This window comes from Parasteatoda tepidariorum, chromosome 3 (assembly GCF_043381705.1).
Source record: "Parasteatoda tepidariorum isolate YZ-2023 chromosome 3, CAS_Ptep_4.0, whole genome shotgun sequence".
Taxonomy (NCBI): domain Eukaryota; kingdom Metazoa; phylum Arthropoda; class Arachnida; order Araneae; family Theridiidae; genus Parasteatoda; species Parasteatoda tepidariorum.
In genome coordinates, this window is record NC_092206.1 from 44,337,007 (window position 1) to 44,352,616 (window position 15,610).

General features: G+C 28.5%; 1 protein-coding gene across 1 annotated transcript; it reads right to left on the reverse strand.

The window, feature by feature from the left end:
- Positions 1 to 304: 304 nt before the first annotated feature.
- LOC107445257 (mitochondrial import receptor subunit TOM20 homolog) lies at positions 305 to 10,791 on the reverse strand. The gene is made up of 5 exons (XM_016059612.3): positions 10,524 to 10,791; positions 8,785 to 8,837; positions 5,381 to 5,462; positions 1,944 to 2,086; positions 305 to 477 (listed from the first exon to the last, which is right to left on the reverse strand). Exons 1-5 carry the CDS (start codon positions 10,642 to 10,644, stop codon positions 424 to 426), a joined length of 453 nt encoding a protein of 150 aa, XP_015915098.1. The 5' UTR covers positions 10,645 to 10,791; the 3' UTR covers positions 305 to 423.
- Positions 10,792 to 15,610: the final 4,819 nt, after the last annotated feature.

Genomic DNA, 15,610 nt, shown 5'->3' on the forward strand with positions numbered 1-15,610 from the left:
TCTGCTGCTATAGTAAGAAAACGCAAAGCTAGGAATTTATTATTTTTCTTTCACACATATCTATGATTATTTAAACTAGTTTAACAAAATTTTGTGCAGTCATATCCTATAAGTTACAAGCTTATCACCATATTTCTTGGTATAGAGTGTTCAAAAACATTTTTCATTACTAGCTATAAAATAATTTAAGTATTTCTTAAGAAAAATGAATTGGTTTAGAAGTGTTTCCATAAATTATTTTGTTCATTATTGTAAGTAAAATATGCATACATACTTTCACTCGCATAAAGAAAAATGCAGTAAAGGTGGTGAGAAGTAAGATTTATTTGTAGTATTTACAAGCTAGCTGAATAATCTCTTTATTTTATGATTTTAATGCACTGATAACAGCTGAAAATAGAATCTATTCTATAAGTTGTACTTTTATTCGACATCTTCCACTTGCAGTTGTCTGCTTTCTAGAGTAGTCATTAATCTCTGTAAAATAAAAGTTGAACATTTATAGTTATGAGGTGGCTAATTCAGTACATTAAAAACAAAATTAAGCTCAATGAATAATTAAATAGCAGAAGCTACCCATAACACACTTTAAACTTGATTGTTTTATTGAAAATTTTCATTATTTTGAGTTTAAACATGCTTCAATGGTGTGATAATTGCATTCCTCATATAGATTTAACAATGTTCCGAGATATGATTGTTGCAACAGCAACAATTACCCTTTAGCTTTTTTTCCCCTAGGAAATTAAAATTTGGTGCAGATTCTACATTCTGCTAATAATAATGAATACATTTGAATTTGAAAAAGTTGTTAACTATTTTGAATGAAAAGTTCTTAATCTAGAAAATAAAATGCAAGCCTTCCACTACATTTTTATATTATTAATACAGATACAATAAATTATGTATACCATTGTATAAGAAATACTAAGAACTTCATTGCCCCATCTATTGTTTTAGCATATCTACTTGCTATTACATACAATTAATTATTTGGATACTATGTGAGGAATAAAGAGCATATTTGTTAAAAATATTTCAAAAGGTTATAAAACCTATCTAGTCTTCAATATTGATTTAATTGTTTACTAATTAAATTAGCCGACTCTTTTTGGTGAATGGTCTCCCACCTCCTCTTTCTAACATCAGACCCAATTAGAATAATTCATCATTGAAATTAAATAAGCTTTAAACTACTGAAAGTAAAACACCCATTTTATTAACACATTACTTATAATAGAGGGGAAGGAGAAAGTGGCTACACCCATTATTATCCTAAACCAGAAATAAGTTACCTAGTTTTAATTTCAATTATTTCAAGGCAACAGTCAGCCAATTAACACAATACATATGAACAAATAAAATTTTAGAACCTTTGATCAAGCTGATATGAATAGCACAAGATCAAAAGAATGATATGCTGCATCATTTCCCATGATTAATAAACTAAAACAAAAATTCTATTACACTATCCATCCATCACAAACCTGAATTGAATTCATTAAATTTTACCCTCAATTTGTAATAAAATAATTTTTGTAAACATTTATATTTTTAGGGGAAAAAATTACGAAAACTAGTGTAAATATTTCAAAATTCATCTATAAATAGACCAAGTGAAAAATTAAATTTTATAGGATTTTTCGCTCCTGGAAATTCATTTACTTTGTATTATAACTGGCAACACTATGGCATACAGCATTAAGTAGCGTGGCATAAGAAAAACCACTAAAAATTATGTATATAATGATAGTTGACTTGATACAGCAATAATTTTTAAAAGTAAGATAAAAACAAATATTCATTAAGTAGAAAGAAAGTTTTCTACATGGGAAATTAAATTAACATTGGGTTGATATGTAATGCCAAGGTCATAACAAGGTTATCGAGATTATACTATATATAAGACAGCACTTGTAATAAAATCAATGTGTTTAACAAACCTTGCTGACTACTGGAAGCCTCTCCATCAGCATATTGAAAATTTGCGGGGGTAGTTGTGTTTGTAACACTTCAATCAGATGGGTTGGTTCTCCACAAACAGCCAGAGCTGTGCTAAGATGTTCAATACCATTTTCAATATCTCCTAAATAAATAATTAAACAATTATGATATTTAGATCAGAATCTTACAGAAGGCAGACTGAGAAGAAAATAAAAACATTAGTACCAAAAACAAATTTCTATTTGTTAATATTCAAAGTTGAGTTTTCACTCATCCTTTTATATGCTAGAACTCTGAAGTTATTTGTTTACTACCCTATTAATATTTATTTTCTTTTATTGTGTTGCATGCAACTTAAAATTAATGAATGATACGTAACACAAATCTTGCATTCCTAAAACCACCTAAATTGGTGATTTTATGAAAAAATAAGTTTACCAAATTAAGACGCAACATCGATTTCTGTACTTTAAATGCTGAGACATGCCACTGCAGTTTCGTAAAAAAAAAAGAAGCTGATATTGAACTTAAATCTCTGAAATGATTATTATGGAATTTTTTTTAGTTACCATTACGTGCCTCTTGCAGCAAAGCGGTTCCAATCTCTCTAAATCAGACGCCATTAAAAAAACAAACACTGCCACCATCTTTTAAAGCATGCAATTCCCCCCCTACACATAACTAAAAATATTATTAAGGTATTCGACTGCAAATGGATCAATCATTCTCCGGTCACTTTCCTTAACCTTTGCAAAGAAAAGAGAGAACATGATATTGTTAATTTAAAATACTTAGGACAGTAGCTTTTTTCTTTAGATCTTTTCGTGTGGACAACACAGGTATGAGACACCACAAATTAAAATGATGCACCTGTAATTCCCCAACCTCACTGAATTTTTTTTTCTAATCAATTTTTCCTCTGTACTTAACACAGTTGGGTTAAATAAAGCGAATAGAAATCTTATCTATGAGGTGAGGTGTTCATATAAATCGATTGTGAATGTAACAACTTAATAGAGCCTGCCACCATACAGCCAAGTTCTTTTTCTATGTAGGTTTACTTTCAAGGCATTATTGCTATGTTTTTTATCAGGTGATAAAGAGGTGTAAGTGGTTGCAAGCCTATTGATTGAAGTATTGACAAGAATATTGAATGTCATTCAAAAGAAAGATTGAAAAATTGACTAAATTATTGAAATGGTTGCAAATAATAATGTTTATAGTGAAGAAATTGATACTAAATTGTTTCTTTCTGAAAAAGTTAGTTTTTTCAAAAAGTTAAAACTTTATGTGATGCTCAAACTTGTGTTGAGAAACTGAGACATATTTATGTATCTAAAGATAAGAAAATGAAAATGCATGCAAAAAAAAAAAAAATTGGCGAGTCCCAGATGCGTGCCTAAAATAAAAACATGTATATATATTAAAGAAATATCAATGCAAATAGTTATTATAGTATTAAGCATTTCCATATCACAATCATTCAAAAAAACAATTTATGGTGTTAAACTTTGCCATCAGTGTACCCTTAATATAAATGGATATCTTTTCAGTCCTAAAAGTGTCTGTTCAACCAAGGTTCCACTGTTTAATAAAAATTACCATTCAAATAAAATATAAATTAAAAAATACATTTCTTTTATAAATGCATATTCATTTAAGCATCGACCAACTTATATGGTGATCAAAGCGCTGATCTTATGCCAGAGAAGTTTCGAGTTCCGGGCATGGGTGTAATATTTTTTTTTTTACACACTTATATGGTGTCCAGGGAAAGAAAAAAAGATAAATAGTACATGACTTTTTTGTTGTCATTTTTTAAGCTTTCAACTGGAGTAATTTCTTAGGAGAATCTGAAGATATAATATTGTTTTTATAAAATTATAATTTGATTAACATATTTAATCAGAACTAAATATTTATAATTGTAATATAACTAATTTTAAATGCAACTAAATATTTAAAACTAATTACCAAACGTCTCCCTGTTACTAATTTGTTCAAATATTCTGCTGCAGTGAATTGTTATTTGAATTAAAATCAGTTTAAATAAAATTTTTAGAACAAATAATCTATTATTAGGCTTGTAACGAACATTCGGTCGGTCGAATGCGGGGCAAAGTATTTTACAAGTTTTTTTTAAAAAAAATAGATTTCATAAAGAATAATCTATAATCGTAATATTTACTATTAAGGGCAATAGTTTTTACACATATTTGTTAACTTTAATTACTACGCACACATTTGGCAAATTACCTTATACTGAACTAGCTTTGTACTGCTGATTTTTAAAAAAAACATTTTGTTCAGACAAGTCAATTTCATCAATTTGTCTATACTATTTTCCTATAGTGCAACATTTTAACTAAGAGTTTCTGATAATTTATTATTTTTTTGTTGCTAATTTTCTTCCTATATGGCAAGACATAACCAGTAACATAGACAATTGATATCCAATGTTAAAGTTATATTTAATGCTAGAACTAAGAATTTTTTTTTGTTTCTCTTTTGCCTTTTTATTAACTTTTCTTTCTTTTAATCAGCGTTTTTATCATGATAGCATTTTTCATTTATCTTTAATATTTCTTATATATAACTATTAGATATTTCCCTTTACCCCATACCAATAATATAAGCAAAGTTTTGATTGATTTTCAGTAAGGACTCAATTTATTTATACATAAAAAATAATGCTATTTGGCTGAATATTGGATATTCAGCCAAATCAACCCTATCTATAATATAAAATTTAATTTCCTCTCTAATAACAGTAAACTAGTTAGTAGATGACATCTAATTCTTCCAGAATTAAATTTTAAGATAGGAAAATTCATCTGAGCTTTTTTCTTCTTATTTACAATATCATTTATGAGTTCTAAAAATTCTGAAATTAAAATGTGAGATACTCTGATCCTTTTTGTATAATATGTGAGTCCCCCATATTATGAAATCTAGTTCTCTATTATTAAACTCTGCTTAAAAAAGCTGAATTCCAGATTTGCAGGATATTTATCACCTGTATACCTTAAATCGGAGCAGTATTTAATTATAGTTGATTACGCTGCACATTCTAATTTAACAAGATTCTGGTTAATTTTATTAACGATAGTGGGTAAATCTTCAAATGATTTATAATTGAAAAATATAATGCTTGCATTTATAAAAAGCCTATGTTTAACTCTCCTGTTTTCTGCATTAATTTTTCCTATTACAAAGAATTGTCCATATGCAGTAACTAGAACTTCTTTTACAAAAACATCCAAATGTTATTGATTTTAGTGATGCTTGTGATTAATTGTGGTACACAAGTTTTAATATGGCCCTCAAAATGGATTAGTACCAAAACAGGACATATTTTGTAGAAAGTGACATATGTACTTTTTTGACTACAAGTCAATAACTTTTGAAGGAAAGAAAATAAACTATTTCTGCTTACCTTGTGCTAAGAGTTCTTCACCCAGTTGCACTTCTTGGATGAAAAATTTCTGAACTTGTTCGAAATCTCTTAATTCTGGGATCTACGAAAATAAATAAGGGGAAATATATAACATCGATACAAGCGGGACTCCTAGTGGACATTTTTTAAACATTTTGAGTAAATGCTACAACACATACTATACTACAATAATGGAAGAAACATTTTCAGTTTGAAAGTTTTTTTTTGTAAAAAAATTCTCAATACTTAGAGAATTAATTTATAACTTTAGGGGTGTTTACGTCATGCGATTTCTCACGCTTATCAATGAAGTTTAAAAATTCATTAATTTGAGGGACTAATAAATTAGGAATGAAAAAGAATACTTTTGAACAATTTATGTCAGAAAATCAATAAATTTACATCTATTACTTTTATTATATGCATAAAATTTTGCAAATTAACTTGACAAAAAGTTTGAAACAATCCTGAGCCATAAACTATTGAAGGATGGATCCATGGACACGGATCAGTTTGAACTATCGAATTTTACATCTACCGCAAGAGTCTCTGATAAAAATAAAATTACATTTGTGGGATCGAAAATATAACTTTTGAACAGCAAATTGGTCATTTTAAAATCTGCAATTATATTCCTAGAAAATTGATTGTTCTGAACATACACAAATTAGGAATATTAAGACCAGGGTTCGTGATTTTTTTAAAAAAAAAATAAAAAAAAAATCGGATTTTTTTGATTTAAATCCGATTTTTTTGATTTAAATCAGATTTTTTTGATTTTCATTTAAATACACTATAAGAGCTTTAATTTATGATCAACAAAACTTTATAAATGTTTAATCAAAATTAAATTAATATTAAAACTATATTATAACAATATTTTAGAAGCTCTAACTTACTAAAATAATTTTTCATTATAATGCATAGCGACCATTTTGATACAAAGGCATGATTAAAATTAAAAGACAAGATAAAATAAATAATTTAAAGAATACTACTTTAACTAATAACACAAAGTTTCAATTAGCACAGCATAATTTTAATTTGAAATTGTGATCTCTTTTTTTTCTCATGATTTATAAAATGGCAAAATAAATGCACCAGATTGTGTTTATAAATGTTGTTATTCATCAAAAAATAAATATTCAATCTATATATTTTTATGTTAAAATATTCATTTTTAATCCTTTATCAAAATACATAAGTTAAGCTAAAAAACATTTTTAAAAAAATCTATGTACTCATTGGAATTTTTTTTCACAAAAGAAAATCTGATAATTTCAAAGATACCGTAAACATATTATAAGAAGAAAAATAAAAACCAGTTAATAACCCTACTGCTTCAAATAGACTTTGATAGGGAAGAATGACACTATATCAGGAAAAAAATATTTCAACTCAGCTTTTTTTTTTTTCCTTCTATTTTTGGCATATTAAGGTAATTTCTTTTTAATATAACCTCAAGCTTTAGAAATATAGAAATTTCCATCAATAAACTATAATGTAGATTTGAATTTCATGCTTTTTTAATCAAAAGGTAGAATTTTAATTAACATTTGCTTTTTGAAAAAAAGGCATGTTTATTTACTTTCTACAGCTATGCAAGTCTATATTAAGACAGCATTAAATATTTACTTTAATCTGTACTTTCAATGTTAAGAATCAAAAGATTTTTAAACATGTAATTTTAAATGTGTTTAACACACTCCAAGAAAGAAAGTAATTTCGTTAACTAAAATTAATTAATGCAGCAATTTATTTAAAATAAATTTTAAAACTAAGAAGAGAAAATAATAAAAGTATCAATAATTTAAAGCACTGTTTTTTAACTTTTAAAATCAATATAATATATATATAAAAATCAGAAGATTTAAATCAATGATTTTTTTAAAAAAATCATTTGATTTTAATCATGATTTAAATCGTGATTTAAATCAACGGACCCTGATTAAGACAAAATTGTTTATGTAAGGACAACTATGAACCTTGTATAAGTGAATCAAGAAAAATGTAAATGTAAGCGGTGTCCTATGAATAATAAAAAAAAGTTGCACTATCTTAAGTAAATTTGATAAATTACCTATAATACTAAAAATTTACAAGGTTAAATTAAAACAAGGGGGATTGAACATCTAATTCCTTTGAGTAGTATATAGTCACCATACTTCTGAAATTTAAATGAAATGTTATGTTTATTCAGAAAAAATGCTCTAACTTTGACTAAAAAAATGCTTATTGCTCTAACTTTGTTTTTTATTAATTAAGTTGCACAAGTCACAAAATTAACTTTATTATAAAATTTTGATCATTAAAACAAAACTCATCCAGGTTTTACAGAAGAGAAAGATATGAAAATACAAATAACGTAGCTAACATAGTGACATTTTTTTAAAGAAATTTTCTGACACCATTGTTTGATATAGCTGGGATTTTTCTTTTCTTTTGAAGAGGACAAATTACTTTAGAGGAGTGAAAAACAATTAAATTTTAAATTACAAAAGTAGATTTTTTTTAAAGATATTTTTAACTATTCACTAGTCAATTTCTTTTATAATTTTTATCCTGCTTAGGTTAAAAACCCTTTTCCTTTTTTACATTCAGTTGTTTACAAGGATTTGTTATAATAGAGTTTTCATCTAATGAGAAACAGAAAAAAAAAACTTAGTTTCGAAAAGGCACAATATATATTTAAAAAAAATTAAATGTGAAAACAAGTGATAGTAACAAAAGATAAACAAGTGTGAAATATGCTTCTACAGACGCTAAAAATATCTCTGTACAATACAACAAAACATGCACACTTATGTTTTTGTAAAACACCTTTTTAAAAATTATTTGGGTGTTTTTTTTTATTTTGTGAACATTACACTCAAGAATTATTGATTTAATTATGCGGTGGACATTCACTTTCTGAAATGCTTCTTCTGCTATTCTAGACTGAAAGAAAGTTTTAAATATGCATAACAAAAATAAAATCCCATATATAGGAATAAATGAAAAAAACAGTCTTGTACACTAAAATTGTAATGCATATAAAGAACGAAATTCCAGATTCATAACTTCAAGGACATTTTGATATGGTTAAGGAAAGGATATTTTGGACCCCAATTTTTGCACATATTCTGGAAGAATTAAGACAAAATATTTGTATCATAACACAATATTGTAAAGACTTTCATGTTTTTAAATGAAATTAGACAGGAGGGCTAACAATAAAAACAAAGTATCCACATTATGCCAATTATTAACTCTTTAACTGAACAATTATCTCACTCTGAGTTATCTTGGTCTCTTAAAATTTCAATCATAAAGAGAAAAAAAAACAAAAAACACTAGTAAGAAAATTGCATCTAAACAAATTAAGATAATTTAATTTGTAAGCAAGTTTACATAAGCATAATTACCTGTGATTTGTTTCTTTTAGATTGTTCCTTCATCAAAAGAGCTTTAGCACGTCCTGAAATGATAAAAACTAACTTAAACATGAATTTATTTATGAAGCAATAAAATGGAAAAGTCTAAAAACAGCCTCAATTATTAAGTAAAATAATTTAGTAAATGATTGAAATTACATCCCAGATAAACAAAGTTTTAAAAATAGAAAATATACAATCACTTCCAATATTGTTGTCTCAGGGTGTGTTGCCAAATCTTTCAACAAAAAATATTTTTAAGCACTATATACATTAACAAAATGCAAAATAATTTTTGCAGACTTTAGATGATCATGAGAAAATAACTAGTTTCTGACAAAGAACTCTTTTCTTGATTATATTAGACGTTATAAAATGACCGAGAGATTCAGTTCGATATCAGAAGGTGGAAAATGAAGTCTGAAATTGAGAATGTCTTTCAAAATGCAGCAGAGTTTCACATAAATAGGCAATAATCTCACCGAACCCAGCTCAGTAGACGAACGTGCAGACTCATAAGTATTTTATATGCTATGGACCAACGGTGTACGCGGAAATGAATTGCGAAAACGTTGAATGAACAATGTGAAAAGCACACTTTCGCATAATACACGGTGAAAATCGACATGGGAAGGAAAACTCTCATTTTTGAAAAAGGGAAAATGAAGCACTTTTTAAAAACACTCAATGAAAAAAGTACCTTTAAGGGCTTTTAAATAATGAAAATCAAAAATAAGCCCTTTTTAAAAACGCTACGCACCATGTGTCTTACTTAAATAAACCATTCTGGCTCACTTTTTGTTCTGCAGGTCTTACTAAATTTTAAAGGTCACACCGTAAGGTTAAAGCAGGTATTTAGCGATCATGGGTACATGTGCACTAAACCACACTTTTCTGTTTCGACAAACAATGTATAACATAAAAATTCAGAGCATGAAGCAAGATTTGATAAAAATTACCTACCAAATTTGATAAAAAAAAAAAAACAAGTTTTCAGTTAAAAACAACAATTGAAAGATATAGGGAGCTAAGTAGCAATTATACAAATGTAAAAGAAAAAATTAAATGAATATGTTTATCTCATAAGTTTTTATCAAGACTTAGAATTGTTTCAGATATAATAAAGAACAGAATACATTTTCATAAGCCGTAAAATAACAGTAACAGCTTTTTAAGTCAACATATTCTAAAATATAAATGTTGAGAAAGTTTAAAATATAACTGCCTCATAAATAAATTTTGAGAAATAATTATGATATATACCTAGTAGTACTAATTATACAGTTCAGAGACATGTTATATCATTCAATTAACAAAAATGTAGATAGTAGTGAAATCTTGTAAACCTGTAGGCAAATTAAGACAAAGTTAACATCATAGGTTTTATTTTACTAAGTGATATAGACATGCCTACTATTTTATGAAAAGTCGCTCCAATGTTTATCAAGCAAGGCCTTAATATTTGTTAAAATTTTTTCGATTACGTACTTAATAACAAAGATCTAAAACAATGTTTGGAATATTTAGATGCATACATTTTAAAAACTAATTTTCTTCATTAAAAAAGTGATTTATTTTAACACTACAAAATTCACGTTTTACTAATGATTTCAAGAATAGTATAAAAAAGGGAAGAATGGTTCATACTACATTAAATTATAGCATAATACTAACTCCTCCTAATTTGCATAATACTTAACATGGATTTCAACAAAATAAATTTATCTTACTATCTCTTAAATTTCTTTTGAAGTTGGGATCATTCCTCCTTTTCCGATCAAAATATAAACAGTATCCAATGAAAAGAGTGCCGCAAACACCAGCAGCGACAAAAGCAGTTTTTGAGAGCATTGTTATTGTAAATATTTAAAAAAAATGGATTAACTAGCAATAGGTAATTACAAATTATTTAAGAAATAGACGATAAAAAAACATAACATAACACCAGGACCAGGGAGATAGAAAAGAGAGTTGAAGTTTAAGTAAATTAAATATTTATCGAAATATAATTGTTGCCAATTTTTTAAATAATATCTAATTGCATACTTTCACTAGTCAAGTTTAAGGAGCGTTCTCACTGTAAAAAATTCTCTGCGCGCGTGAATTATTCTTTTATTTTTAACTTCGTACTTTTATTTTTAACATTCACACTGCATGAAAATGTTTAGAAACTACGTGTAAGACGAACCGTTTGGATTACGTGAATCGTATGGATGGTCAATGAGAAAGCTCTATAAGGTACAATTCACATTGCATATAATTATCCTGCTAGGCATAATTCTCATCGAATGCGGTTGCCGCATCTCCGATATCGCTGAATGCAGTTGAAAATCTGATTGGTGAAATATATTTTCCCAGGAAAAGTTCCCTAATCTATAGATGACAATTGGAGGTTTGGTAAATGCATTCGGCGAGAATGCTCCTCTAGATGTGCGCGTCTTGCATGCATGTGTAATCGCATGCAATGAGAATGCTAGATTAACTTCTCCTCTCCTGCATGAGCGAATTTCACCAACGTGCAATAACACATATGAACAGAGCCTAACAAAGGCATGGGCATGCGGGGCAGTTGCCCCTGGCCCCACATAAGAGGGGGCCCCAAATCGAATAGAAAGTTTATTTTAGGTTTCCTTCATTAACGAACTTTTTTTTGAACAAAATATCAGTACAGTGTAAAATCCGCCAGTTTTATGCTAGTTTCTTCATTAATTTATTGTATGAACACAAAAAATTCATTTTTCGTAAATCCATGACTTTCTAGCTCGGAATATAGGTAAATTTCGCAATTACGGGGGACAAATTTGGCCAATTTAGACTGTATTTTTACGTGTCGCAAAATAGAATATGCTTACAAAAATATAGGCTTCTGATTGACTTAATTGAGCCATCGTAATTGCAAAAATTTAGCTGAATTTCACCCTAATGTAAGCAAGGATATAATTTTTTTGCAGCTGGATGACAAAGTTAACAAATAAAAAATTGCATTCGGCATGACGGACATAAAATTGTCAGAAAATTAGTAAAATGGACAGAACGATATTTCGTCTGACTATTGGAGGATGGGGGACTTAATAGCTTTTTAAAGATTTTTATCAATTTCCTTGCTATATCTGTATAATGAGGTGAAAATTTAAATACCTCCATAAAGTTCGGTTCCTCATTACAGAAGTAGTGAAGCAGAGGGGTTCTCCCAAAGAAGTTTTTGCCTCATGCCCCAATTAGGCATAGTCGGGTACTGCATATGAAACGAAACCTGAGTACGCCTTCTAGGGGCAAAGTTAACCCTCTGCATTTTCATTGCATGCGATTCGCATAGACGATCGTACTTCAAAGCAATGGGGTTGGGATACTAGCAACTAGAAAGTGATGTAGAGTGGGTATATCGATAATGATTTCTTGTTGAAGTGTGGCATTTGTTTACGTTAGCAACTGTTCTTTCCATTCTATTTCGAGTAAGCGAAGCCCATCAAGTATCAATTCTCTTTAAGTGTAACAATCTATATTCTTCCGCAAAAATTATTTAACAAATATTCCATTTCGTTCACTTTATATTTCTTACTTAACGCAAAGACAGGTACGAAGTCATGTAGAACATAAATAAACTAATTAGGCATCAAAATTGCGAAGTGCTAAAAAAAAAAAAAAAAAAAAAAAAAAAAAAAAAAAAAAAAAAAAACACGGGTTACAATAAATACATAATCAAATAATTAATCTAAGTTAAGTTAAAGATTTAGACGAGAAAGAAAATATACTTCAACAAATTCGATGTGTAATACGTCACTGTATTAATTAACTTCACGTTAATTAACATTCTTACTTTTGTGGAGAAACTTAGCTCAACGGCGATGACGTCATAGGTCACATGTGTGGATATCCGTGATCTTCCTCTTGAAGTGCAAGTACCCAATTCACGCCTGCGCGATTAGTTCGTCTTGCATTAGAGAGATTTTGTAGTAGGTTTGACTTACGTTAACTGCAACTCTAACCTTATTTACGACACTTTAGCAACAGTGTGATTTGAGGGGAAATTTTTGCGCATTCGCTGTGAAGTTCAAATAGCGTTATCGTTTGCTTTAAGGGAAACCGTAATGCTTTACAAAACTTCTCTATTATTAAAATTTTTTTTCTGAAATATGTCTGTTTCTAAATTGTGAACTTAAAGGCAATTATTTTGCTACAAATACTATTTTATTTTACTTTTGGATGAAAAAGAGAACAAATAAACTACTTACCCACTTAATATGAAAATTGTTCGGTTCTTAATTTTTATTCATTTAGTTTAACAATAGCCTTATATTTGGAGGTTTAATGCCTATTTTCTCAGATAAAACTGGTTTTTAAAAACATTTACTGATGCAAAATAATTGAAAACTTCTTTAAAGCATTCAGTGGATGAAACTTGTCTTTAATATGACAAGGTCACCAATTATGCGATTAAAAATCGAATTTCTTTAATTTTTGAATTTGATATAACTTGATAAATAATGCATTAAGAATTTTTGTAGCCTACTTTTTTAGGTAAAGTAGTATCAGAAAAAGCTGGTTAGTGGTTATCTGGTTCTGGGTATCTGGAAAATTATGAAAATATCCACATGATGAATTATGTCTTATATGAAAAGCTAAATTTCTAGATTCCAATTTTTAAATTAATATAAAAGTTCCAGAAAAATAGAACTTTAAATATACGACTCTTTTAAAATTCAATTTCTTAGGATCTACTCAACTGATTTCGCACAAATTTTGCGTTTTGCCTTATAAATTTTCCGCCTTTAAAACAACGTTAAAAAACTAATACCTTGTAATTCAATTTTTTTTTTTGCTCTTATTAAATAAAATAATAAATAATAATTAAAAATTATTTTTTGCATGAAATTATCTTTGGATAAAAGAATTTTTATAATTATGTGCAAAATGTTTTCAATTCACTTAAAAAGTTCACGAGGTACGTGAAAAGTAAAAATTAACATTAAGGGTCCAAACTTTGAACCGCTCTCTTGACCAAACTATTTGGACCATATTCCTCAGATCGCGGCTACCCCCTATATTTTGGGAATCAGAAATCCAAATCCATCAAAAAATTGTATGCTTATTCAGAGAAAGTACAGTTTTGCGTCTGACTTCGTAACCTAAAAATATCACATGTACTTATTAACTAGCATATTTGAGGTCATAATTTCAAGCCATTAAGATTGAGTCCTAGAACGTGAATTTCCAATCATTAGATCAAAAGTTATTCAGGGTGATTCGTTTTTTTTGGCGTACTGTGCATGCATAAATTATTAGCTTGAAACAAGAGTTTTTTTTCGAGTTAATTTTGATTACTGTACGAAATAAAATAAAAAAAGAAAAAAAAAACACTATTTTAAATAATGATGTTTTAATGATGTGAGATCTACATATGCAAAGATTTTCATCAATAATTTTCCCTTTTTCATCAGCCGGTAATCTAAAATATTGCCAAATTTTATTTTTAGAACATTTTGTTGCCAACTGGTGATACAGAGGGGCTTTTTTCGATAATTCGTTATCAAATATTCATGTTGAAACAAGAATTTTCCTTGCTTTGGTCTAAATATTTTGGAAGATACATCTATCCATACACCTATTTTACCTCACACCCCAAGTGAAATGGCGTCAAAGCAATGCAGAGCTCAACACAGCTTAGTTGCCAATCGTCGCTTAGTCGTACAATTTTGCCACATCTCTTTAACTAGTTTCTAAAATACCAATGATACAGAATCAGAACAATGTTACCGAAATAGCTGGAACAATATGGAGCCGCAAAGCGATGACTTCATGAAAACGGAAGACAATGTGGAACGACGAGGCGGTGAGTTCGTGTGAGGTTATCAGCTGGTTGTCTCAGACGGCTATTTCTAAATAAAATATACACTTCGCGTGCAGGTCGTCGGGCTACCGAAGCGGGGGTGCCATCCCCTCTGCAGAGGATCAAAATGGTGATGGCATGTCTTCGGATCATCCTCAGGGATGTTTCCCAGACCGTCGCCAATAGCCCATTGTGCAGCTCTAGTGCGACGTAAATGAACAAATCAATCAATCAATCTAAATAAAATATTTAAAAATAATAAATTATTATTAAAAATTATTTTTCATATGAGATTATCTTTAGATAAATGGATTTTATAATTCTGTTCAAAATACTTTGAATTAGCCTAAATTTTTTTTCTTAGTTATGGCGACATGCGTAGAAAGTGAAATAAAGATTAAGCGGCCCAAACTTTCGACCGCTCTTCTTTTTAAACTATTCGGTTCATGTTTTTATTATTACGGCTGTTGAGGGTTAAAATTCAAATTCATATTTTGAAGGACAGAAATCTAAATTCATCGAAAAAAAGGCATGTTTATTCAATGAAAATATATTTTATTGCAACTTAAAAAAAATCGCTGCATTAATTAATAAGCTTATTTAAGTTTAGGACTTCGAACAATTGCGATTGAGTCCTAGTACGTAAATTTTCGATAATAAGGTGCTCCTTTTTTAATTTATTACACTGCACAAAATATATGTTGCCATCTACACACTCTTGGTTTAAGAAAATATAGCGCGAGTTCAAAGGTGATGATTTTTTTCCAGGTAAGTAGAAAACTAATTTCTTGCTTAAAATTTAAGTAAAATTACGTATTTTTGTCTCTCCCGAATTTCGAGCATGACAAAAAAATTAAAGCTTTACAGACATAATACTTCAAATAAATTAAAGATTTATTTTATACTTAGTAATTTAGGTTAATTTATACTTAGTACTATATTGATGTGAAATATAAATTATTTCATATTTTCAAGTAAAATTTTACGCAT

Excerpts from the sequence above, each read along its gene's own strand:
- LOC107445257 (XM_016059612.3), bottom strand. The coding sequence starts at position 10,644 with ATGCTCTCAAAAACTGCTTTTGTCGCTGCTGGTGTTTGCGGCACTCTT. Across the intron at positions 5,463-8,784 it reads CTAAAAGAAACAAATCACAG|ATCCCAGAATTAAGAGATTT; the intron begins GTAATTATGCTT and ends TTATTTTCGTAG. Across the intron at positions 2,087-5,380 it reads TGAAGAACTCTTAGCACAAG|GAGATATTGAAAATGGTATT; the intron begins GTAAGCAGAAAT and ends TTATTTATTTAG.